Source organism: Heterodontus francisci, chromosome 17, assembly GCF_036365525.1.
Source record: "Heterodontus francisci isolate sHetFra1 chromosome 17, sHetFra1.hap1, whole genome shotgun sequence".
NCBI lineage: Eukaryota > Metazoa > Chordata > Chondrichthyes > Heterodontiformes > Heterodontidae > Heterodontus > Heterodontus francisci.
Window position 1 is genome coordinate 61,787,962 of NC_090387.1, and position 26,492 is coordinate 61,814,453.

Here is a 26,492-nt window from a genome sequence, read left to right on the forward strand (position 1 = left end):
GAATCAAAATATTCCCCTGCTACTACTCTAGGAGTCCAAAGTCTGCAACAAAAACTACTGCTGATAGCATGCCGGAAAGTTTCAATTTCCCTGGAGCTACAGGTTGGGTGGTGGGGGGGGGGGGAGGGGAGGAGAAATTGGAGAACACAGTGCCAGTGAGAACTGGAGGAGGTGGGATTTCAAAAACACAACGCCAGTCTGAACTGGGGGAGATAGGATTCGGAAAACATAGCGCCAGTGTGAACTGGAGGAGATGGGATTTTGAAAACATAGCGCCAGTGTGAACTGGAGGAGATGGGATTTTGAAAACATAGCGCCAGTGTGAACTGGAGGAGATGGGATTTTGAAAACATAGCGCCAGTGTGAACTGGAGGAGATGGGATTTTGAAGACATAGCGCCAGTGTGAACTGGAGGAGATGGGATTTTGAAAACATAGCGCCAGTGTGAACTGGAGGAGATGGGATTTTGAAAACATAGCGCCAGTGTGAACTGGAGGAGGTGGGATTCAGAAAACACAGCACTAGTGTGAACTGGAGGAAGTGAGATTCAGAAAACACAGCACCAGTATAAACTGGAGGAGGTGGGATTCAGAAAACACAGCACTAGTGTGAACTGAGGGAGGTGGAATTTCGAAAACACAGCACCAGTGTAAACTGGGGGAGATAGGATTCGGAAAACACAGCACCAGTGTGAACTGGGGGAGATAGGATTCGGAAAACACAGCACCAGTGTGAACTGGGGGAGATAGGATTAGGAAAACACAGCACCAGTGTGAACTGGGAGAGATAGGATTCGGAAAACACAGCACCAGTGTGAACTGGGGGAGATAGGATTTAGAAAACACAGCACCAGTGTGAACTGGGGGAGATAGGATTCGGAAAACACAGCACTAGTGTGAACTGGAGGAGGTCGGATTTGGAAAACAACGGCAGTGTGTACTGGGGGAGGTGGGAATCGGCGAACACAGCACCAGTGTGAACTGGAGGAGGGGGAAATCAGATAACACAGAGCCAGTGTGAACTAGGGAAGGTGGGATTTGGAAAACATAGTTCCAGTGTGAACTGGGCAAGGTGGGAATTGGAGAACACAGTGCCAGTATTTTTATTCATTCGTGGGATGTGGGCGTCACTGGCTAGGCCAGCGTTTATTGCACATCTCTAATTGCCCTCGAGAAAGTGGTGGTGGTGAGCTGCCTTCTTGAACCACTACAGTCATTGGTGTGTAGATACACCCACAGTGCTTTAGGAAGAGAGTTCCAGGATTTTGACCCAGCAAAAGTGAAGGAACGGTGATACAGTTCCAAGTCAGGATGGTGTGTGGCTTGGAGGGGAACTTGCAGGTGGTGGTGTTCCCACGTATCTGGGTGGTAGATGTCGCGGGTTTGGAAGGTGCTGCCTGAGTAGCCTTGGTGCGTTGCTGCTGTGCATCTTGTAGATGGTACACACTGCTGCCACTGTGCGTCGGTGGTGAAGGGAGTGAATGTTGAAGGTGGTGGATGGGGTGACATTCAAGTGGGATGTTTTGTCCTGGCTGGTGTCGAGCTCCTTGAATGTTGTTGGAGTTGCACCCATCCAGGCAAATGCAGACTATTCCATTACATTCTTGACTTGTGCCTTGTAGATGGTGGACAGGCAGAGGGGAGACAGGAGGTGAGTTACTCGCTGCAGAATTCCCAGCTTCTGACCTGCTCTTGAACCCACAGTATTTATATGGCTGGTCCAATTCGGTTTCTGGTCAATAGTGGCCCCCCACCCCCCAGAATGTTGATAGTGGGGATTCAGCGATGGTAATGCCATTGAACGTCAAGGGGAGATGTTTAGATTCTTTGTTGTTTGCAATGGTCATTGCCTGCCACTTGTGTGACGTGAATGTTACTTGGAGAACACAGCGCCAGTGTGAACAGGGGGCGGTGGGGGGGGAGGGTAGGGTTAGGTGGTGGTGGGGTGGAGATTGAAGAACACAGCACCAGTGTGAACAGGGGGCGGTGGGGGGGGGGGGGGGGGGGTAGGGTTAGGTGGTGGTGGGGTGGAGATTGAAGAACACAGCACCAGTGTGAACTGGGGGAGGTGGAATTTTGAAAACGCAAAGTTAGTGTCAACTGGAAGAGGAGCAAATCAGACAACACAGAGCAGATGTGACTGGGGGAGGGGGAAATCCAAGAATATTAGTGTGAATGGGGAGGGGGAGCAGTGAAGGGGGAAAGATTGAAGACCACAGTACCAGTGTGAACTAGGGGAGGTGGTATTTAAAAAACAGTGTCAGTGCAAACTGGAGGAGGGGGGAAAATCGGAGAACACAGCACCAGTGTGAAGAGGGGTGGGTGGGGTGGGGGGGTGCAGGGAGACTGAAGAACACAGCGACAGTGTGGACTGGGGAGGTGGGAATTGGAATACACAGCGCCAGTGTGAACTGGAGGAGGGAAAAAAAAAGGGTGGCAGATTAAACTGTTGCTAGGAAGAAGAGTGGCAGTGTGTACTGAAGTGATGGGGTGGCTAGAGAAATATGTGACTGTTGATTGACAACTATATGTAAAATTTAAGTACAGAACTTATATACATCTACAATAATCCAGAATTTCTCCGCAGGAAATTAGGGAAAATCTGCACAACGTTTGCCACAACACTCAATAAGGTAAAGTTGGATATGACTGCAACATAAATTGAGACAAGCCAGTGTCCCACTGCACTTTTGGTGTAACTACATATCATATGCTTAAATTCAAGGCTGTTTTTGTTACTATTAGTTTTTTTGGGGCTGTGTCAGACTTTTTTTTAAAAAGGATGATTGCCAGTTTTTTGTTAGTTTTCTAAATTGTTTCAATAGCACAGCATGAGAATCTGTCATATAAATGTATTCAATTGATGGTTCTCCCGACCATTAGGCCTGTGGCCCACAAGGCCCATCTGTTTGGAACAGAATCTGCCATTAGGCCTTCCAACACAAAGTCACTAAACAAACCCTTTGTAAAATCACATGTTGGCCAGCTCTAGAATCATACAGCACAGAAGGAGGCCATTTGGCCCATCAAGTCTATGCCAGCTCTTTGCAGCTATCCAATTATTCCCACTCACCTGCTCTTTCCCTGTAGCACTGCAAATGTTCCCTTTTTAAGTACACATTCAATTCTCTTTTAAAAGTTACAAGTGAATGTACTTGCATCACCCTTTCGGACAATGTGTATTCCAGATCTTCCTAACTCGCTGCATAAAAATATTTCTCATCTCCCCGCTTGGTTCTTTTGCCAATTACCTTAAATCTGTGTCCTCTGGCTTCCGGCCCTCCTGCCACTGGAAACAGTTTCTCCCTATTTACTCTATCAAAACCCCTCAGAATTTTGAACACCTATTAAATCTGCTTGTAAGAACAATTCAGTATGAAAACTAAACTCAGTGTTTAAATGTGTAACTTAGCTTGAATGTAAAGTATTTTAAACACTTAATTTTTTCAGTTACATTAAATACAAAAACAAAAGCGGAAATAGCCTGACCTACCCTGACCTTAAAAAGTAATGAGTAGCATATTATCATCGCAGCATTGCATTTCCCCATCTGTTTGTGACACATCATTAAATGAACCATATTACCAATTATTTCCCATTAAGGCCGAGTGCCAGTTCATCAGCTGGTTACTGACTGTGACCCTTCTGGTTCTGGCTAGGCTTCATGCACTTCTTCCCAGCACTTTCCTCTTATGTGAAAATTAGGACAGACTTGAAAGACACTTTCTTAATTTGTTTAAAACATAAAGATGAGCTGCAATCTAAGTCCAAGCATTAGATTGCCACTTGCTTTGATGAAGCCTCACTTGCCATTTTCTTGTCATTACCTCTTGCACCTGCGAGTAAATGAGTAATAGCTGACATTACACGGAGTCTGAAGCCTTATCCCAAACAGTAGTGTGTTTCTACATCAATGCCCTTCCTGCACAATACTACAATACCTCAATACATGTGCCTGTACATGCAAAGAACATCTGATTTACTATTGACAATTCACAAGATCAGTTTACACTCAAAGCTGGAATATCATCATTGGGGCCCCTTTTACTATTTAAACAATTAAAAGGAATTATGATTAATCTCAACATCCTTTCATTGAAATTTCTATTTCTGGTTTGATTTCTGAACATTAAGTGCTGATGAGATCATCGAGGGCGGCTGGCTGGTTTAGAGTTACTGGAGCCCAATAGTGAGTGGGAGATGAATTCACTTCACTAGAGACAGTCATTAACCCAGGAGTGCTTCATAAGTCTTGTCACTGCAACTGAGTGTGTTAACTCATCTCCCGCACACTGTCTGCCTTGGGAAGTCCTCCCAACCTTTCTTCCTCTACAAATGATGCCAAGGAGACTCATAATAAGTTCTCGTGTTCTTACATTCTTAAGAACAGGAAAAGGCCATTAGGTCCAAGCAAGACTTTCTCCCGATATCTTTCAATCCCTTCTCTCTCCAGAAAGGCATCCAATTGTCTCTTGAACTCATTTATACTGCCTACTTCAATGGCTTTTCATGATAATCTATTCCACAACTCCAGCTCCCTTTGGCTTCCCTTTGTAAAGATGTCAGTATTGTCTTAGTGGTAGCACTCTTGTCTGAGTCAAGAAGTCATGGGTTCAAGACACACTCCAGAGACGTGAGCACATAATCTAGGTGGACACCACAGTACAGTACAAAGGGAATGCTGCAATGGCAGAGTTACCATCTTTCAGATGGGACGTTAAACCCAAGGCCCCTCTGCCTTCTCGGGTGTATTGCACTGCTCGAAGAGCAGGAAAGAATTGTCCTGACTATCATTTACCTACATTAGAAGAGTGACTCCACTTCAAAAATACTTCATGGGCTGTGAAGTGCCTTGGGATGTCCTGACGTCATGAAGGACACTTTATAAATAGAAATCCTTCTTTCTTTTTAAAAATAAACATATGCATATATGTAAAGCTTTACATTGGGCTGGATTTTGTCTTAGGCTTTGGGACCCCGATGTTGGGACCAAATGGGGGTCCCAAGCCTGCACTTGCTGGGAGCAAGACCAGTGCAGCAATCTTTCTGGAAGCAGCCTCCTAATTGGCTGCCTCCAAGCTTACCAGCGTATAAAGGGCAGCGGACAGGCTCTCAATACTGCTGTGGAGCCTCAGCAGCCCCACTGGGAGAGGTGGGCACTGCTGAGGCAGGTTGAGGACTGCGAAGGTACCTCAATATAGAGGCCTTGCTGGCCTGCACAGCATTCAATCTGTAACCAGGATCTAGAGTGGGAAGTCAAGTGGATTGGTCTTGGCTGCTAATGCAGCTTTTATAAGCACAGCCTCTTTGCAGCCTGGAGTCTCATGCTTGGATGACCCCCGCCCCCCTCTCTCAACTTGCCACACATCACCCCTAATTGGGGCCTTAACTATGCAAATTGGCTGCCTGCCTCCATGGATCCACTTCTTAGCCTGCCCCTGGGGAAAGACAAGAGTGCTACCAGAATCAAGCTGTTTGGCATAGGCCTAAATTTCCACTTTTTAACATGCATTCTGGGGTGTTTGACTAGCTCACTGTCACCAGCAAATTTGGATCAATTTGTCCATCTCTCTCATGACCTTAAAAACTCCAAGTAGATCACCTCAAAACATCATCTTTTTCAAAAAAAAAACAAGCCTTTACTTCCCAATACTGGGATTCATTTTCACCTTTTTCTGCATCCTCTGAAAAACAATCGATCTCTGATCGTGATTAAATGGCCAGAGCACTGACCAAAGCCATTGAAACCAAGACAATCATTTTAGTCTAACCTGCCCAACAGGTGGGGCCGTGTTCAGGTTGGATGTTCATTTTAACCCCACCCGATTTTCTGCTCCTTTGTCTTCAATGGAGTCTGACCTGAACTGGCCCCATTCCCAACAGCCAGTACCTTAATTATCTTTACTTTTACTCAGCTAAACACTGTGCTGACACTTGTAAAGATGAATTAATTGATGTAAAGAAAAATAAACTGAAGAATATTATACTTTTTTTTTATAATTAGTTGTTTTTAAATGGGTTACTAGTTATGGAGGGGACTCTCTCACATGTTCCACAATTAGAGAGACCACTCCAAGAACTCCTTTAAAGACTGCTGTTTCTGTGCTTGGCTAATTGGTGGAGGCAGGTTCAATTGAAGCATTCAAAAGGGAATTAGATTGTTATATGAAAAGGACGAATGTGCAGGATTTATAGGGAGAAGGCGGGGGAGTGGAACGAGGTGAATTGCTCATTGAGAGCTGGTGCAGACACCATGGGCAAATGGCCTCCTTCTGCACTGTAACAATTCTGTGATTCTGTAATTGGGCTAGATTTTCCCCCTCCCTGTGTTACTGCAGTTGCAAGTGTTAAATTTGATGTGAAGGCACCAATACAAGGGAATAATTGTGGGGCAGCGCAGTGGTTAGCACCGCAGCCTCACAACTCCAGTGACCCGGGTTCAATTCTGGGTACTGCCTGTGTGGAGTTTGCAAGTTCTCCCTGTGTCTGCGTGGGTTTCCTCCGGGTGCTCCGGTTTCCTCCCACATGCCAAAAGACTTGCAGGTTGATAGGTTAATTGGCCATTTTAAATTGCCACTTGTATAGGTAGAATGTAGGGATAGGTGGGGATGTGGGAGGAATATGGAAATAGTGAAGGATTAGTATAAATGGGTGGTTGATGGTCGGCACAGACTTGGTGGGCCGAAGGGCCTGTTTCAGTGCTGTATCTCTAAACTTAAACTAAACTAATGGCTTATCTACTGACTTTGCCTGTACACAGTTGTTTTGCTTATTGAATGAAGGTGGTGTCACCATGTCCTGTGCCTAAAGTAAAGCTTCTTTCATTTTAATAGATTATGTTACAAGAGACATTTGAAACCTGTCCTTCTCCTTGGTGTACTTTAGTTCGCATTGTTTATGAAAGGAAATTCTGTTAGGATGTTATTACTGAATTTTCTTTTTAAATAGATGAGCAATTCCTGCAACAATCAGGCCATCAGATGGGCTGAAGGAGCCCAGCTGAGTGTTACTATCAAGCCTAGCCTGTCCCTGACTCCCATTTAGCACAGGGTACCAGGTAGAGAAAGACAGGAGCAATCACTTTCAATTTGTAGAATTTGAGCAATGTGATTTCTAATCTGAAATATCCACATTTTTGCATGTACTGTTTTAACTATGGTTAGCTTACCATCAGCTGCCATCTTGGACAGTGCCATTAGGATTGATAATGATTACGATTGATTCTGAGTGTTACTGCGTCTCACCTTCTTACCATCTCCAACAGGATGACAATGACTGATGAATGTGGAAATTCTCTTCCTATTTTCCCACAAATATTAATGGCAGACAAACTGTAGACACCTTTAATTTTAAGATATGCCCCACTGGGTACATCAGTTTATGTAATTCACTTACCTTTCCTGCTGGTTTTGTTCCTTCCCAATTCCTCTTTTCCAGGGAAGGTGGTACCTGGTAGATGTCCTGCGATGGGTTCATGGATGGAGGTACTTGGTAGATGTCCTGGGATGGATTCACAGATGGAGGTATTTGGTAGATATCTTGTCCAGAACCCATAGATGGGGGTACCTGATAGATATCCTGAGGTGGACTCTTCGATGGTACCTGGTAGATGTCCTGGGATTGCTTCATAGATGGAGGCACCTGGTAAATCTCCTGGGTTGGGTTCATGGACTGGCATTGAGATGTTGTCTTCTGATACATGGTCTGTTGCTGCAATTTTGTTGGAGTAACTGGGTATTTGTTTGGCTGGTTCTGTAGTGCAGGAGGAACCTGATACAAATTCTGCTGTACTTTGTTTGATGAGGGCATCATATAGACATTGTCTCCCTGGTAAGCAGGGTGCATAGCTGTATACTGTGAGGATTGGGATGGCATTTGGTATACATTCTGTTGCTGGTAAGGCTGTGGTGATTGTGGGGTCTGTTGTGCTTGGCTAGAATTTGGCTGTTTTTTTTCATACATTCCCACTAGGATCTTTAGACGGTTGCCAGGTACGATACCTTGTCGTCCATGCAGTGAGCAGAGCCACCATCCTTCTAGACCTCCTGTGTTACGTTCCAAAACTGTCATGATATCCCCTTTACGAAATGTGAGTTCATCTGGTGATTCAGCCACATTGTCATACAAGGCTTTTGCCAGTACATTCTGAAACAAATAAAAATAAGCATCTTAGGTGCACCTTGCCTTTCTAAATCTGTACATAAAGAACACACTTAAATATGCCTGAATTTGACATTGCCAGGAGCTATTTTGCACAAAATGTTTTTTTGCAGTAAAGATTTTTCCAGACCAGATTTCAGATCAAGTACTAGCACAAATAAGTTTCAAAATATTTGGTTTAATGTGTTAGCTTGTTAACTTCCAATGTGGTCAGAGCGAGGGATGATTTTCTCTCTCAACACTTATCATGAAGTCATGAGAACATTACTTATAATCACATTTATCACTCCACTGCAAATTGCAAATGGGCAAAATCTTCTCCCTGCTGTATTAAACACCAACATTTAAACTGTTCCATTTAGGGTTCCCCAAATGCTTAGCTAATTCATCCAGAAAATGTGGGTCATAAGTACACAATGAATGGGACTAAATTAACACAGGGAGACTTACACAAGGGAGCTGGGAGTAACAGTAAGATATTTCACTTTCAGTCTCCAGAACAGCATGGTAAATAATTAAAACAGTAAGCAAACATACACACTGAAACAGAGGCCATACTAAAACTTTACAGTGTACTCCGACTACATTATGTTATTGTGTTCCGTTTGGGACACAATGTCACAAAAAATATATACATGCACTGGAAAGGATACAGAGATGGACAACAGGATTGATCCCAAGTTATGAAAGTGAAGATTACAAAAGCTGAAACTCTGTTTCAAAAGAAGGCAGTGAAGGTGTGTATAAAATATTAAATAGCATGAATAAGGAAAGTTACTACAATAACAACTTGTATTTATATAGTGTCTGCCATAGAAAAACATCTCAAGCTGCTTAAAGTCATTATTTCAATGAGTTGGGAAAGTAGGATCAAAGGGCACAAATGGAAATTAGTGAGAGGTATTTATTTTAAATAGCAAGAAGAAGAGAGTTAAATGTTCCAAATATTTCCCAGGGTGGCAGTAGAGGTAAAAACATTGACTTCTTCAAATGAAAGTTTGACACTGTGCTGGGAGAGTTAAGGTACTAGAGGAATGTGTTGATAAGCCAGTGACCTATTCTCAACACTTATTTATGTAAAGAAGTGATGCACAATCCCAGGGGTTCCATTCTAGAGAGAGGACATTAGAAATTATCCATCTTGGCTATCATACTATCAGTGTTGTGGTTTTAGGCTACCAGTGATGACCACATTGGGCAGACTTTCAGACATCTGGGCTGCCTGATTTGGGGGAGGACGTGTTGGGAGGGCATGTTAGGAGGGACCTGCCTGAGGAAAAAAAACAAATCTAAAACAAGAAAAACAAGGAGCACCCAACTATCATGTTGCTTCCTGTAGCAAACATTCATCTTCTGCCTTCAGAGCAAGCCAGCTGTCAATGTCTGATGATAAAATTCTTGAAATACGGCACACAGCAGAACTCGCTGTGATTTATTACATTATCTTCTAACTTACCTAATTTCCTTTATCTATTAATACAACAAGGTTTCCTTTGAACACTAATCAATCTCGGCTTTGTCACTACACTTTTCCTCTTATTGACCATCCATCTTCCAATTCAGTGGATACCGATTGGCAGGAAATGTTCAGGTCTAGTAATAGGGCAACCTAACGTCCTTCCTTCAAAATCAGCCCTTTAGCCCTAAAGGCCTGATGACAAATTGGATTTTCCACATGCCTGAATGCTTCTGTAACATTGTTAAATTTGAGTAAACATTACCTGTTGCGTTATGGAATAAGTAAACCCAGCGATAAGAACTTGGACCTTTTTACAAAGGCCATATTCCCCAAGAACTATTTCCCACCCTCTGTTTGTATGTGTATATAAACACATGCAATGTTCTGTTAAATCAATGGAGTGTTAAAATGCAATAGCCCTGTAGGAATTTTTCAACACCAATGATCAGGGATACCCTATATAGTTGCTTTTTGGTATGGGAGTTGCTCACATGAATAAGTGAAGAACAAAGTACATGTAAATCAAATACAGTAAGGCAGATTTTCCTTCTCAATGACATGGAAGGCCTGCACTGGGAGGGAACCCAGACTCCATGCACAGCTCGGACCAGGAAATGTCAATGTTCTGATCCAGGGTGGGTGCAGCTCACCTCCTGAGACCCTGCCGGGAAAATCATCTCTCATGTATTCTATTTATAACATTGTTCAATAATTAGTAGAAGAAATGTTAAAATTGAATATTCAAAAGTTATTTACCAGGTAATGGCTTTAATGGGTCAAGTGGGTGGCGAGGTAGGGAAGGTGAGTGTGCAAGACATACTTTCCATATAAACCTAGTCCCCACTGGGGGAGGGGGATGGCGTGCTATGAAATATCAGTAACAAAAGCATTACCACAGTCACATCAAATTCTTCCGTCTGTGAAATTTAAGAAAGCGCTGAGTTAATGTCTTAGTTAAAATAGCAAATTAATGAATTTCAAACGGTTAACATGTTTGATAATGAAATGGCAACATGAGTCCAACATGAAAAAAAACCATGTGTTTTTGACATCTCTTCCTGTGGGTATTCGGAGAGCAAGAGAGGTGCATAAGCTGGTAATATAGATCACTGTGAAGTAGAATCTGGTCCTAGAGTAATAAGAGACTTTTCTTCCCCTCAGGCCTAGGTTAACAGGAAATAACGGATAGCCCAAATCAAATAAAAAGGGTACTACAGAAAACTGAGTGATAATGCTTACATTTACATCATGCTCCTCGTGATAAAACTTCACAATGCTTCACACAAATAATTGCTTTTGAAGCACAGTGCCTTGGGATATTTTTCTACATTAAAAGGTGCTACATTACTGCAAGTTACTACTGTTGTTGCTAAGGAGGCAGCTATTTGGAATGTCCTGAGGTTATGAAAGGTGCTATATAAATCCAAGTTCTTGCTCTCTTTTTCTTTCTTTCAACAGCAACGAGATGAACAGCCTGTTAATCTTTCCCTTCGCCGTGGTATTGGATGTAGGACCCACCTTGGCAATAACGCCGGGGAAACTTCTTGCTTTTCTTTCAATAGTGTCATGGGAGACTTAACGTTGGTGCAAGCCAACAAATGAGGCTGACAGGTCCTTGGTTTAATGTCTTATCCAAAGGATAGCACCTTGGACAGTGCAGCACAATAACAGATGCAGCATTATCCCAGATTACAGTAGCTCAAATTCAAATTCATTTGCTCCAGAGGTAAAAGTCCTTACAACTGAATCAAGCTAACAATCAGTGATAGTCTTCTGATGACTCAATGTATATGTGTTGTGATTTTATATCAAGCCAGACAGACTAGGAAAGTGCCTGTTCTTTGTGAAGTTGATCTCAAGTTTTTGCTGCATTGAAGGCACTACCATTGACCTCAATTGACCCTGGGCTTAGCAGGGGAGAATAAAATCGGGAATCTCACTACTCGTCTATATTCAGTGACCTCTGCTAGAGCAAGTGGATCCCAGATGAGGACAGGATTGTAAATTTAGCTGCAATGCTTCACCTGCAGATCACACATCTTGGGCAATGTACCAAAATGCTGCAGATGCATGTAGAACTATAAGCCATTATGAGTCAGGCGCCTTCAGGACAAAAGAAAAAAATTGGAAAATTCAAAAAAAAAACTGATCAATATCCTCCCTAAGTTGCCTGCATTCCATAAAAGAAAGGCTTAACCAGTGAAGGCGAGGGGTATTAAGGCCTGTACAAGCCGAGGACTTCAAAAATACTTGATTCTCTGAAATACACCTCAGTTTCCAATCTGATCTTTCACTGTCTGCAGTAGTTTTTCATCCAGATGGAATCTGTGCTTTTCTATACACGAGTTCAAGTCTGGCTTTTTCCTGAACAAAAGCAAAATGACTTCCTACCATAATTATCTGCTACTTGGTCCACCCACATGGGTGGTGGAGAGACTGAGTAAACCGTTGACCTAAAAAAACTCCCATTGCCACTCCTGCAAGATTTGGCAGTATGTGGCTGTTAGCCTTCCCCAGAAACAGGAAGTGCCTGTTGCATGACTCATGGGTATTTCAGCCTCAAGCATCCAGCAACCTACTGCACAATTGCCTATAACTGACACCAGTTTAAAAACTGGGAATACAAAGATCCTAAATTCTGAATTTAGGAATTTTCTCCAATATGCATTTTGCTATATTCTAGATTCAGCCTATTTCCTAGTTAGTGAGAAAATATTCAATCTTTTCTTCTAAGTTTAGACAATTCAATTTCACCCACAAGTAGGCTTCCAACAACATATCTCCCTGCATCACAAAGGCTTTCCACATCTATCTCTGTAAGATCACCCACCTCTACCCCTACCTCAGTCCATTTGCTGCTGAAATCCTTACCCCATGACACTGTCACATCCAGACTGACTATATAATGTTGACATTAAAGGGATTTCTAACAAAAGTGGAAGACCATCAGCATTCATTCACTTTCAAAGGGTTTATGAGTTATGGGCTTTTTACACAGAAAAAAATCTTGCATAACTTGGGTCCCTGAATATAACTCAAGGCACAAGCCTTTGCACGACATCTATGATCCAACTCAAGACATAGCACTATTTGAAGATCAAGGGAATTCTCGTGGTGTCCTCACCAACATTTAGCCCTCACTAAAACAAATTATCTGATCACTTACTTCATTACTATTTGTAGGACCTTGTTTACACAAATCAGCTGTTGCATTTCCCTATATTACAATGATGAATATTTCATTGGCTGTGATGTGTATTGGGACAGCTTAAGGATGTGAAAAGATTCTATATAAATGTAAGTGTTTTTATTTCTTTCTTTTCCTGAATTTGGCGCCTTGTTCTCATCAGGTTCAATAAAAGGGATTTTTGCAAGATACTGCATATTAAACCATATTTAATTCAGAAGATGTTTAGAAAACATTCAGTCTTCAAAGGTTTAGCTACTGTGATAATTCCACATGCAATTTGCAAATGAACAAAGTGAATTTCTCTGCAGTTATTACATCTAACCTAATGATGTCATAGACATTGCTTCATAGCTGCAGTGACGCATGATGATTTTTAACATGATCCACCGAGAGCATGTTGAAAGGGGTTGTGCCATTTTTTTTTCAGGAAGGTTTGCAGACAGGCGCAGGCCTGGATTTGCCAGAGATGGCCTACACCATCCAGTAAGCTGCCATGACAGCAACACAGTAAATATCTGCAGCCTTGCCTTTTTGCAAGCCCCAGGGGTTTGGTGGGGAGGGCACTTCCTACACTTTGTAAATTGGAAGAAGAAAAATGTAAATTTGAAGGGATTCTGTTGCCTGATGGCTCAGTGGCTAAGGACAGCAGCCAGTCCAGTACTGAGCCATACAGAGCAGGAAGGCTATAGGTTTGATCACTGGCCTGTACTTTAGCTGATCCTTTCTGAGAGGGCATCAGAGATAGTACAGTTTGCCACTTTTAGATGTTTCCCACTCCAATTCACTTTTCATTGATCCCTGCTGGAAAGTTCAGGGGTAATTTTCCTTCAGGTATGAGGGCTAGACTGGGTACATATCCGTGCACACAAGATATGCTAGGCCTGACAGGGGATAGCAGCCTGTGTTCTCCTTCCTCCAGACCAATTGCATGACCCAGGGATATTTCAGGCACAGACTCACCCCAGAATCAACTAAACACCAGGGTGCATATCTGAGCTCGGAATGAGCTGGGAATGCCCCCTCCTATCTCAGTTCAATAACTGCAGTGAGCTTGTGAATATCACAGGTAAAGCGAACTCATAAGGTTGCAGGGGCCCCAGGAAATTCTGGGACCCTGCTGGGCAGAGACTGAACGCAACAGACCTTACCCAATTTGTTTCTTCCTGTGTTGGGGGAATGCCAATGACTCAGGAACAGGGAAGAGAAAGAGCTATTCTTGTGTGTTTGTAGATATCAAGGGAGGATATGGCTGGACTCAGCAGTGAGAACCCCATGGTCCAGTTGCCAGCAGGCACACAATTTCTAGGCATTAGAATGATTGAAACCATTAGTTTCAACCCACAGCACAAATTCCGTACACACAAACACCACCAATTTCATCCCCTTCTCCAGCCATTAGCTTGGACTGAACCAGAATGTCGGTAGCCTTGATGGCCTATTCAACCCCGAGCTGGGTTCCTGACCCCATATATTCTTCATCACAGAGACCGCCTTCTTCTACCTGTGTAACATCACCTAGCACTGCCCCTATCTGAGCTCTTCTACTTAAACCCTCACCCATGCTGCTGCAGCTTCTTCCCATTTCCACAGGCTCCCAGTTTTGGTCCTTCAGGTTCACATGCGAGTCTGACAGTGAGCATTGGTGGGCAATTTGATTGTGAAGGCATCCCAATTTTTCCTGATCCTGGCCTCACCTGACCTCCACAGGTTGCTTGCCATTGGTGAACCCCAGAAGCTCAGTTTCTGTCTCTCCTCCCATGCCCTGGGACACCATTGTGACATTCCTATTGCTGGTGTGGTCAACTGAGCACTCTGCAGACTGAAGGATGAAACCACATATCTGCCAACCAGCAACAGAGTTAGAGTATTGCTAAGGGTAGGAGGGCAACAAGTTAAATAGTGTCTATCTAACAGGATTGATTGTTTTTTAAAAAAAGGGGAGTTTGGCACATCCTCAGAGTGAGAGTTTGGCACACTCCCAATCGATATGTAGCACAGAGCATCAGCTAATTCATGTGCCATGACCCCACTCCAGCTCTGTTTAAACCCATTGCCCTCAAATCACATACCACTAATACTGGCCTAACAGGCCTGAAATCTCAGTAAAATCAGCAGATGAACACACTTAATGGTATTGTTGTGGGAGACACTTCATCATTATTGAACTATTCCACTATCAATAGCTAATTTGACTTACTTACCCTACAATACGTTCATTATGATTGTTATTGTAATACTAGCAGTGTTTACCCTACCATAACAGTTTCTTCCCTTTTTTTTCATTCAACCGATTGGAATGTCTGAACACTGTGTAATTGTATAGTCTGTCCCAACTCGCTTTCCCAAACTTCTGCCAAGCTTTGCCATAAGTGTCAGCAGGAGCCACTGATGAAATGAGATCATATTCTTGTTGGGTCACTGACGAGGATTTACACAGAAAGAAAACGCACACTCTCTCTCTCTAACATAAATCAATAAACCCCTTCCAGTTCTGCAGTTCTCATAGGACGAAGCTCCATGCAACAATACTGCCAGCTGCTTTCCCTACCTTCGTACAGTTAAGTAAGAAAATATTCTTTGTCAGCTCTCCTGATGTCTGAGTGGGTAACTATAACGTATGGCATTGGCACTGAACCAAAAACCATGCAGGAAGATATCAAGCTTCACCCTTTGGTCTGCACAATGTTAAGCTAATTTCAGTCATGTCCACAGTAAGGATGGCACAATCAGCTGGGCGGGGGAGAAGAAGATCACAGCAAACCTAGCCAAGCTTCCTGCTACTAATGGTTTGTCAGTAACAATCTGTGTGAGGGTCGGGATCAGGAAAAGTTGTGGTATCCCCCTCAGTCAAACAACCTCCCAACACTTGTTGCCTGACTCAAACACGAAGAATGGCGACTGGGAGCGTGTGGGAATAAGAAGCAGCAGTGGCAATATGGAGGAGAATTTCAGCAGGAGGAGATGAGCTGAAGTAGGAGCAAACGGTGGCCCATGTTACGCAGGTGGATGTAGATGGTCTTTGTAAAGAATATATCGGGTTTGACACTCAATTCACAGTTGAACAGGATGTCAAAGCAGCAGTCTAGTCAGCCTGAGAGTGACTGCTGAGGGGAATGGAACCAGTGTTAAGGCTACGGAGTTGAAAAACTATGATTTTAATCTTCACAGCATTTAGCTGGAAGAAAGGACACTTCATCCAAACTGGGCATTGAAGAAACAGTATGATAACAGAGGCGGTGAAGGGCTCAAAATAGGAGGTTGTACTCTTGTGTGTGTTACTGGTTTCCAGTTGGGAGAACTTAAGAGGAGAAAACTGGTGTGCAAGATAGAGAGGGAACAAGTTCAGAATCTGATCCAAATTGTCTGAAGTAAACATGCTATCCCGCACTTCCACTGTCCCCTCTCCAGAATGAAGTTGTGCAGAGGATAGAGTTGAATGGCCACACTTATGTACCCACTGAGCTTTTCCTTCTAGCAGGAAATGTTAGAAGAATTGTATTAAATGGTTTAACACTGGTCAGATGCAAATGCCAATGATTCAAAGCTGGCCTAAAACCAACATTCAGGAGGTGAGAATTGCTTAATATGAAACACGAGCAGAGTATAACTGTAACTCTGACCACTTACACCAGCAACTGCATTCCTTTCATCAAGTAAGCTCTGAATTCATGATTTATGGTGAAAGCATTAGAAAAGCCAGACACTAAACAAATGGTCAAGCAGTCCAAAATTCTGCCCTATAGTGAGCAGAATGGATATAGATTCTGCAAGCTTGCTCTGTCTGTAAAAATAATATGATCCCAAACAATCACAATCTCGGAAAATAAACCAAAAGCCACTAACTCAATATGCTGACATATTTACTTCGTCATTCTGCCCTGGACTGCCAAAGAAGACTGAGGGAGACTATGATGCTGTATGCTTCTTTTTTAAAAAAAAAATTAAAATAAATTCCTGATATTTCTCCATCAGAATTAACCCCCACCACAAAAGCTTTCCTCCTCACCTCCTTATCTTTTCACCCTGACTTTTGTGTAATAAATGTTGACAAGTATATGCATCATAATATGGGTGCTAACCCCTTCACAAAGCCAGTCAGACTGTTGAGTTATTGCATATTCCTGTACACAAAGTAACAGACAGGATTTTAGAGCAAAGCCAAACAAGTTTTTTTCTGGCTTGGAGTCAGACTGAACCATAGCTAAAAGGCTCTATACAAGACGACGCTTGTCTGCTTTGTGCTGTCCATCTCCAAGGAATCTCACAAACAGATAAAGAACTAAAACATTAGATGCAGCTGAAATCCAGGTGCTTTTAAGTTTGACAGTTCAGGTAGCAGGAGACGAAGATCCGTGGCCTGGCTCCCCTTATTTACATTGCTAAATCAGTTTCCTTTATTCCAATGGCAGAATTGTAGGCCCTAAAAAGTTTGTTTTAACAAGGCAAACATGGGGAGTTGGTGCACAGATGTCAGTCTCTCAAAACCCAAACTACAGAAGCACCAAAACTAGGGGAGTTGGTGACAGCCTCTGGACAATTTTCCTTTAAAAGAAATTCTCATAACAGTAATACTTTTACTAACAGTAAACTGTGCTAACGTGAGGAGTAAATGTGGCTGCTCTCATCATGGTATAAGTGGGGTGTTTGAGCTGCCAATTCCCAACGTGTAGACCTTGCCAGTGGACAACCCAATGTAAACCCAGCAGATTTGCTGAGTCAGGTGCCTAAAAACAGCCAGTAAAAAAAAATGTTTTTTTTTCCGCTGCTGCCTTTAGTACTCCAACAGATGTACACTGGGATGATTGGCAGCTGCTGGAGGCCCACGCTTTGCAAAGTGATGTGCAAGCATCCCACTAACACCATTAGAAAAAGTAGAATAAGGCAACAATGCTCTTGTGAAAGATGTATCAACAGCAAGTTACTCGTTCTCTGACTGGTTGGTTGGCATCCTTCCACCTACTGATAATGGACATGCAAACAATCCATTTAGGTGGGGTATCCTCTCTTTAGCTGATGGCTGTGAATCCTTGAGAGGCAGGTTCTGCCACAAGTGCCGCACGTGAAGGTGCCAAGTGATGCTGTGAGTTGTTGTCTTTGACGTTGGCGCCTGTTGCCAAGCTGCTGTAGCCACTGGTCACCATGGTAGTGTACATCAGTCCACAGGATATGACACCATTTCCCTCTTTCGCAGCTAGTGACTCCCAGGTGCGATAGTTGACGTTAGGGGCTTCATGTCATGCTTGCAAGCATCCATGAAGGGGAGCTTTGGGCACCCCACTGGTCGTCTGGCCCTGGCTACCTCACCATATAGAAGGTCCTTGGGTACGCGACCATCTTCCATCCCACAGACATGTCTGATCCACCGAAGCTGCCTCTGTTGGATTAGTGCCAACACACTTGGGAGCTCTGCCTTTGAGAGGACTGCTACATTTGTGATTTTGTCCTGCCAGGATATACCCATAATGCACTGCAGACAGCGAAGATGGAAATTTATTGAGCTTCTTTTCCTGGTAGCTGTAAGTCACCCATGTTTCACAGCCATACAGCAAGGTGCTGAGAACACAGGCCTTATAAACCATCAGCTTGGTCCTAAGGGTTAGCTTGGTGTTATTCCACGTTTCGCATGTCAGCCAAAGGTGGTAGCTGCTTTCCCTATGCGTGTATTGAGCTCTGCACCAAGGGACAGATTGTCACTGTGGACCCACCGTAGCAGAATTTGCTAACCACTTCCAGTGGGGCATTATTTAGTATGATCAGGGGCAGAGATGTAACACCTTGTCCCAATACCACGGTTTTCTTGATGCTTATCGTCAAGAAGAACAAGTTACAGGGACAGGAGAGACAGTCCTTGAGTCTTGTAACTGAGTTTCCGTGTGAGCGACTAGCGCAGCATGATCAGCGTGGAGGAATTCTCTGACTATATGGCAGGTAAACTGAACTAGCGATTGATGAATTGCAAGATATGCTGTACTGCCTCAAACAAGGTACAGCTGAGATCTCAAAAACACTAACTCCAAAATACAGCCTTAAAGCTCTGGCCTGTCCACATCACCGAGAGATACAAAGCATTGTTTCAAGCCACAGGATAATCCTAGCGAGGCTCTTTGTTTCGTGCACCAGAATTCCATTGGGGACCTCGCCACAACAAATCCACCAAGAACAGAAAAATATAATTTTGCTTTAAAAAATAAACAAAGTCCAGAGGTTTGGAGACTGCCCTCCTCCCTCCCAAAATAATTGTGGCTGTGAACTTCTCTTATTCTAGCACTCATCATGGAGTGTTCTGCTTCCTGGTGGTAGAGATGTGGCCACCTAAAAACAAATAAAATTCCATTGCTGGTGATTCAGGTGCCGTGTTAATGCTGCTTCTGACCCTACTTGACTGGGTACCACAAATTAAAAATACAAGGCTAATTTCAGGGCCAGACCACAGAAAAAAAAGTATGCGGTAACAAAACATGTTAGTGAAGGGTAAACACTTTACAAATTTACTTCTACCATTTATGCCCCTCAGGTGAGTAGATAGGGAAGTCAGGTGCCCTTCCTCCCTCCCCTCCAAGATTTTCCATCCATTAAAGAGTGGCAGCACTCTCTCCTCCAAGTCAAAAGGTTGTGGGTTCAAGCCCCACTCTTGGACTTGAGCACATAATCTAGGCAGACACTCCACTGCAGTACTGAGGGAGTGTTGTACAGTCAGAGGTGCTGTTAAACAGAGGTCTCTTCTTCCCCCTCTCAGGTTGTCATAAAAAATCCCATGACACTATTCGAAGAAGAGCAGGGGAGTTATCCCTGGTGTCCTGGTCAATATTTATCCTTCAACCAGTGTCACTAAAACAGATTACCCAGTCATTATTTGTGGGAGCTTGCTGTGTGCAAATTGGCTGCCTCGTTTCTTATATTACAACAATGGCTACACTTCATTGGCAGTAAAGCACTTTGGGACATCCTGAAGTTGTGAAATGCGCTATATCAATGCAAGTTTGTTTCATTAAAATCAGGGAGGTGATTGTTTGAATTCACGATATGCACTCTGTTGGACAGTGAATTTGAAAATTTATCCCTCATATCTTTGCTACCCTGTAAATTTAGTTAAATTAGCCCTGGGACAAACACTAAGGGTAAGGGTTATTCCTTTAAACCTCACTTCATAAGTGAAAGTAAAAAAGATAATGGTCAGAAGATCAATCCTATCATTTCTCATCCAGCCCATTTATTCAGATAGAACACAAAAGTCAATATTCCTGCTGCCAAGGAAAATGCTAACAAAGGACCAGTCGCTAGTGCCAAACCCAAGTCATAACCCACATTAGAATGAGCACTAGGAAGGTAAAGAACTGTATGGGAAAATGAAGCACAGACATTGTGGCCCCGAATTTTCACAGGGTTGGCCCAATCTTCTGCTGCAGCTTCAAGAGATCAGAAAAACCCTTAAGGAAAAAGGATAAATGGCTGAAAAGAGCTGCTTCTGCCATTTCCCTGACAGTTCCATAAACTTCCCACTGAATTTAAAGAATCATTGAATTTTTATGGCATAGGGGAGGCCATTTAGCGCAGCATGTCTGTGCTGGCCGAAAAAGGGCTTTCCAGCCTAAGCCCACTTTCCAGCTCCCGGTCCTTAGCCTTGTAGGTTCCAGCACTTCATGTGCATATCCAACTTCAGAACCTATCAAAACACTTTACAGCCAATGAAGTACTTTTAAGTGTTGTTACTGTTGTAATGTAGAAAACACGGCTCCTGTGAGCAGACTCAAACAGTAATGAGATAATAACCAGATAATCTGTTTTAGTTGAGGCAATATTGACCTGGACAACCTTTTAAATGTGATGAGGGTTTCTGCCTTTACCACCCATTCATAGTGAGGTCCAGATGCCAACCATACCCTGGGTGAAAACATTTCTCCTCAACTTCCCTCTAATTCTATACCAATTACTTTAAATCTGTGCCCCTGGCTAATGACCTCTCTGATAAGGGGAATAGATCCTTCCTATCCACTCTATCTAGGCACCTCATAATTTTATGCACTTCAATTAAATCTCCCCCCAGCCTCCTCGATTTCAAAAACATCCCCAGCCTGCCTTCATTGCTAAAATTCTCCACTCCTGGCAACATCTTCATAAATCCCCTGTGTATTCTCTCTAGTGAGATTACATCCTTCCTGTAATGTGGTGACCAGAACTGTATGTAGTACTCTAGCTGTGGCTAACTAGTGTTTTATACATTTCTAGACTAACCTCTCTGCCTTTATATTCTATGCTTCAGTTAATAAAGGCAATTATTCCATATGTCTTCTTGACTACCTTATCTATCTGTCCTATTACCTTCAGGGATCTGTGGACATGTACTCCAAGGTCCCTATGTTCCTCTACAATTCTCAGTATCCTACCGGTTATTATGTATTCCCTTGCCTTGTTAGCCTTCTCCAAATGCATTACCTCACACTTCTCCAGTTTAAATTCCATTTGCCACTTTTCTGCCTACCTGACCAGTCCACTGAGATCTTCCTGCGGTCTACAGCTTTCTTCTCCAATATCAGCCACACAGCCAATTTTTTGTATGGTCTGCAAACTTCTTAATCATGTCCCCTACTTTTAAGTCTAAAAGTACTTTTAGACTGGAAACAGCTGTCCAGCCACAAAAACCCCCATTGGCCATTATAGATGTCGGCTGTGGCTCATTTAGTAGCACTCGCACCTTCAAGTCAGAAGGTTGTCGATTCAAGTCCCCCTCCAGGACATGAGCACAAAAATCAAGGTAGACAATCCAGTGCAGTATTGAGAGAATGCTGCATTGTTGGTGATGCCGTCTTTCAGATGAGAAAGTATTTGCATCCATCTTCAGCCTGAAGTGCCAAGTGGATGATCCATCGCGGCCTCCTCCTGAGGTCTCCAACATCATAGATGCCAGTCTTCAGCTAATCCAATTCACTCCACATAATATCAAGAAATAACTGAAGGCACTGGATACTGCAAAGGCTATGGACCCTGACAGCATCCCAGCAATGGTACTAAAGACTTGTGCTCCAGACCTAGCCACGCCCCTAGCCAAGCTGTTCCAGTACAGCTACAACACTGGCACCTACCCGGCAATTTGGAAAATTGCCCAGGTATGTTCTGTGCACAAAAAGCAAGACAAATCCAACCCAGCCAATTACTGCCCCATCAGTCTACTCTCGATCATCAATAAAGTGATGGAAGGTGTCGTCGACAGTGCTATCAAGTGGCGCTCAGTTTGGGTTCCGCTAGGGCCACTCAGCTCCTGAATTCATTCCAGCCTTGGTCCAAACATGGACAAAAGAGCTGAACTCAAGAGGTGAGGTGAGAGTGATTGTCCTTGACATCAAGGCAGCATTTGACCAAGGGTGGCATCAAGAAACCCTAGCAAAACTGGAGTCAATGGGAATCAGGGGGAAAACTCTCCGCTGTTTGGAGTCACACCTAGTATAAAGGAAGATGGTTGTGGTTGTTGAAGGTCAATCATCTCAGCTCCAGGACATCACTGCAGGAGTTCCTCAGGATAGTGTCCTAGGCCCAAACATCTTCAGCAGCTTCATCAATGACCTTCCTTCAATCATAAAGTCAGAAGTGAGGATGTTCACTGATGATTGCACAATGTTCAGCACCATTCATGACTGCTCAGATAACGATGCAACCCATGTACATATGCAGCAAGACCTGGACAACATCCAGGCTTGGGCTGATAAGTGGCAAGTAACATTTGCACCACACAATGCCAGGAAATGACTATCTCAAACAAGAGAGAATCTAACCATCTCCCCTTGACGTTCAGTGACATTACCATCACTGAATCCCCCACTATTAACATCCTGGGGCTCACCATTGCCCAGAAACTGAACCAGCCACATAAATACCATAGCTACAAGAGCAGGTCAGAGGCTAGGGGTTCTGCACAAGTCACTCACCTCCTGACTCCCCAATGTCTGTCCACCATCTACAAGGCACAAGTCAGGAGTGTGATGGAAAGCTCTCCATTTACTTGGATGAGTGCAGCTCCAAAAATACTCAAGAAGCTCAACATCATACAGGACAAAGCAGCCTGCTTGATTGGCTCCCCATCCACCACCTTCAACTTTCACTCCCTTCACCATCAACACACAGTGGCAGCAGTGTGTACCATCTACAAGATGCACTGCAGCAACTCACCAAGGTTCCTTCGACAGCACCTTCCAAACCCATGACCTCTACCACCTAGAAAGACGAGGGCTGCAAATGCATGGGAACGCCACCACCTGCAAGTTTCCCTCCAAGCCACACACCATCCTGACTTGGAACTGTATCGCTGTTCCTTTACTGTTGCTGGGTCAAAATCCTGGAACTCCCTTCCTAACAGCACTGTTGATGTACCTATATCCCAAGGACTGCAGTGGTTCAAGAAGGCAGCTCACCACCACCTTCTCAAGAGCAATTAAGGATGGGCAATAAATACAGGCCTAGCCAGCGACACCCATATCCCAGAAACAAATTTTAAAAAAATTAATACCATCCCTCAGAACCTTTTTCTAATTTTCCCACCACTGATGTTAGTGGCCTGTATTTACTCAGTCTATAACTCTCTTCCTTTTTAAATAATGATACAATGTTAGCAGTCCTTCAGTCCTCTGACACCACGTCTGTCGCCAGAGAGGATCGGAAAATGATGGTCTGAACCTCTACTATTTCCTCCATTGCTTCTCTTAGCAGCCTGGGTCATATTTCATCTGGGCCTAGTGATTTATCTACTTTCAAAGATATTAAAAACCCTTGATATTTCCTCTCTCACTATGTTTATCCCATTCAATATTTCATACTCCTCTTCCTCAACTAAAATGTCTGCATTGTCTTCATCTTTTGTGAAGTGTTCATTAAAAACCATGTCCATGTCTTCCACCTCCACACATAGATTACCTTTTTGGTCTCCAATAGGTCCTACTCCTTCCTTAGTGATCATCTAGCTCTTTATGTATTTCTAAAACATTGTGTTTTTAATTCAAGACCATGGCGATTTCAGCAACAGATGCAAGCTTGATTTCTAGAACAACAGCACTGTAGAGCTTCCATGATCACTCAGTTTGCATTCAGCTGCATTTAAGCTAACTGTATACCCAGCAACACTGATCCATAGACAATTACAAACCATTTTAGATTTGTTTGGTCCTCTTTTAATTTGAAAACCTGGGGCTTACAGGTCTGCTGGCAAGACTTAGCGTGAATGGCAGACACCAGTCATAGACGCCAGTCTCCTTAAATCCCAATTAAAGCAAGGCCAATATTAAAACAGCTTAAAAATGGCCCTCATGTAACTTAGCTGGGGCTGAGCTGATTTTTCATCCTGGAGGTGAGAGAGTTCAATTCGAACTCTCAATTTACATGAAGCTAGTTCTTTGCCTCGTAGCTACTCAAGAGAACTGGCAAAACTTGCCCGTTGAAGGTAATCTAGTCCAAATCAAGTCAATGAGGGTGGGATTCAAAGTCTTGTTATGGGAGTCCAGTGCTCCACAGCTAAAACCACTGAGTCAGGTCACTGTGAACCCCAGTGGTTTCTTTTTCTCTGATCGAAATCTGTTTCAAGAACCATGTACTGAAAGTCAGTACCGGACCAGCCACAATGGTCTTGAATTATGAGCAACACACACACACCTAAACTCTACTGTCAGAGGTAAGCTGCTGCCTGCAGAGATCTGACTATATTGTCAACTCTTTCCTCCTAGCCAAGTGATAGATTTAAGTCCTTATGAGGCATACTACCATCAAACCAGTTCTGAATCATCCCGATCCACACCACTGATTTACTGAATGGAATCTGGACACAGCAACACATTCCATCCCTTCGACTCAGGAACTTTCAGTAACAGTCTGACATTTCACAACTGCATGCCTGTATGAGCAGCTCACTGCACAGCTTTCAAACAAAAGCCCTTTTACCACAATGCTTGAAGCTCCACTGCCCTCTTCCCAATAGTCTATCCACCCATTTGCAGATCAGTCTCATTTATTTCAAATCAACCAATCTATGAGTTTCTCTAACACAGACTGATAGGAATCAGAAATCAAAGAACATGCACCATGTCGGTGAATAATCATTTTAAAATGAGACAAACAATGGAGATGGTGGGGGGGGGGGCAGAGGGGGAAATATGGGCCAGTATCTGAATGTCCAGAGATGAGACTCCAACCAGAAAGCATTGGAGCTGGATTAGAAACATTAAGCTTTGGGAGAGGAAAAGAAACAGGAAAGCTTTTGAGAAGCGATGCTAACACTGATTGAACAGGTGACAATACTTTTCATGTGGCATGTATTTCAAGGTATAGAAATTGAAAGATACAAAGGACTTTTCAGGCTATAAAGAATGAAGATTTTCCATCTGTTGGTTTAAAATATGTGCAATATATAATTTGTAGTTGCCACAGATAGGTCGCCTTTTCAAGGAAAATATCACAGCCTGAACCCAACAGATGAATGAGTATCAATTGACATCGTAATAACCATAGGGACGTTAACCCTGTATTGGTTCAATGCAAGCTAATGAAGTTCTGGAATTACAGAAATTCACGTCATCCATTAAAAAACAATGCTGATCTCATAACTTTTTCTTTTTTCTTGGTACACTGAAGGTACTGCCCTTTACAATGACATATCCGTACCATCACAAAGACCACCTACCTCCACCTGCATAACATCGCCCACCTCCATCCCTGCCTCAGCCTTTGTCACCGCCAGACTTGATTATTCCAATGCTCCCCTGCCCACCCTTCCATCCTCCACCCTCAACTGCAGCTCATCCAAAACTCTGCTGTCCATATCCTGGATCACACCATTTCCTGTCCATCACATGTCTTGCTGCCCTACATTGACTTGTGGTATTCCAATGACTCAAATAAAAAATTCTCATCCTTATGTTTGAACTGCTTCATGCCTCACTTTTGCCTACCTCTGTAACCTCCTCCAGCTCTACAACTCACCACCCCCAAATCAAACCCTCCTTTTCTCTGCCTATGGCCTATCGCAATCCCTTCATCCCAGCACTTCAGCTATCTAAGCCCCACACTCTGGAATTTCTTCCCTGAACCCGTCCTCCTCTATCTCCATTTCCTGCTCAACACCCGCCAAGCTTTTGGTCACCTCTCCAAATATCTTCTTATTTGGCTTGGTGTCATTTTTGTCTCGATTTTGTGAAGCACCATGCAATGCTTTTTCTGTAGCAAAGATGCTATGTAAATGCAAGTTGCCATTATTATTATTACTGCTAGGCAAGAATCAATCATGACAAAATTTGAATTCACGCATGGCTGCTGCTCTGTGCTGTGATTTAACAGACAGTTTTCTCATAAAAATAGACTCACCTCCGTCTCATTAATTCAATAAATATAAAAAGCCTGAGGATGAATTTCTTTCTTAAAATGAAGTCTGTTAAAAATACATGCAGCAGGCACTAAAATAACAAAAACACCATCAGGGTTACCGTGAGGTCCTCCTCAAAAAAATATGAAAGCAATTTTCTTCCCCAATTCCCCTGGCCCTTTTGTTATGTCTAGCCTGGCACCAGAGACAGCAGTAATCACAGTTGCATAGAAACTAGTAACAAAAATTAACTTCTTTCTGAGATTCTTGTCATGTTGAGATTTTGGGGAATGATACACTGACTATCCCATTCTTAGGAGCCATTCAATCTTTCTGTTCTATTTACAA

At 43.2% G+C, this 26,492-nt stretch overlaps 1 protein-coding gene across 4 annotated transcripts in view; it reads right to left on the reverse strand.

The window, feature by feature from the left end:
* The window catches only part of bcar1 (BCAR1 scaffold protein, Cas family member), a 269,881-nt gene that overhangs the window by 88,024 nt on the left and 155,365 nt on the right, over window positions 1-26,492 (reverse strand). For all 4 annotated transcript variants that reach the window (XM_068049503.1, XM_068049502.1, XM_068049501.1 and 1 more), the window contains exon 2: window positions 7,395-8,144. In XM_068049503.1, coding sequence (XP_067905604.1) covers window positions 7,395-8,144 — 750 coding nt within the window. The remainder of the gene's footprint in view (window positions 1-7,394; window positions 8,145-26,492) is intronic.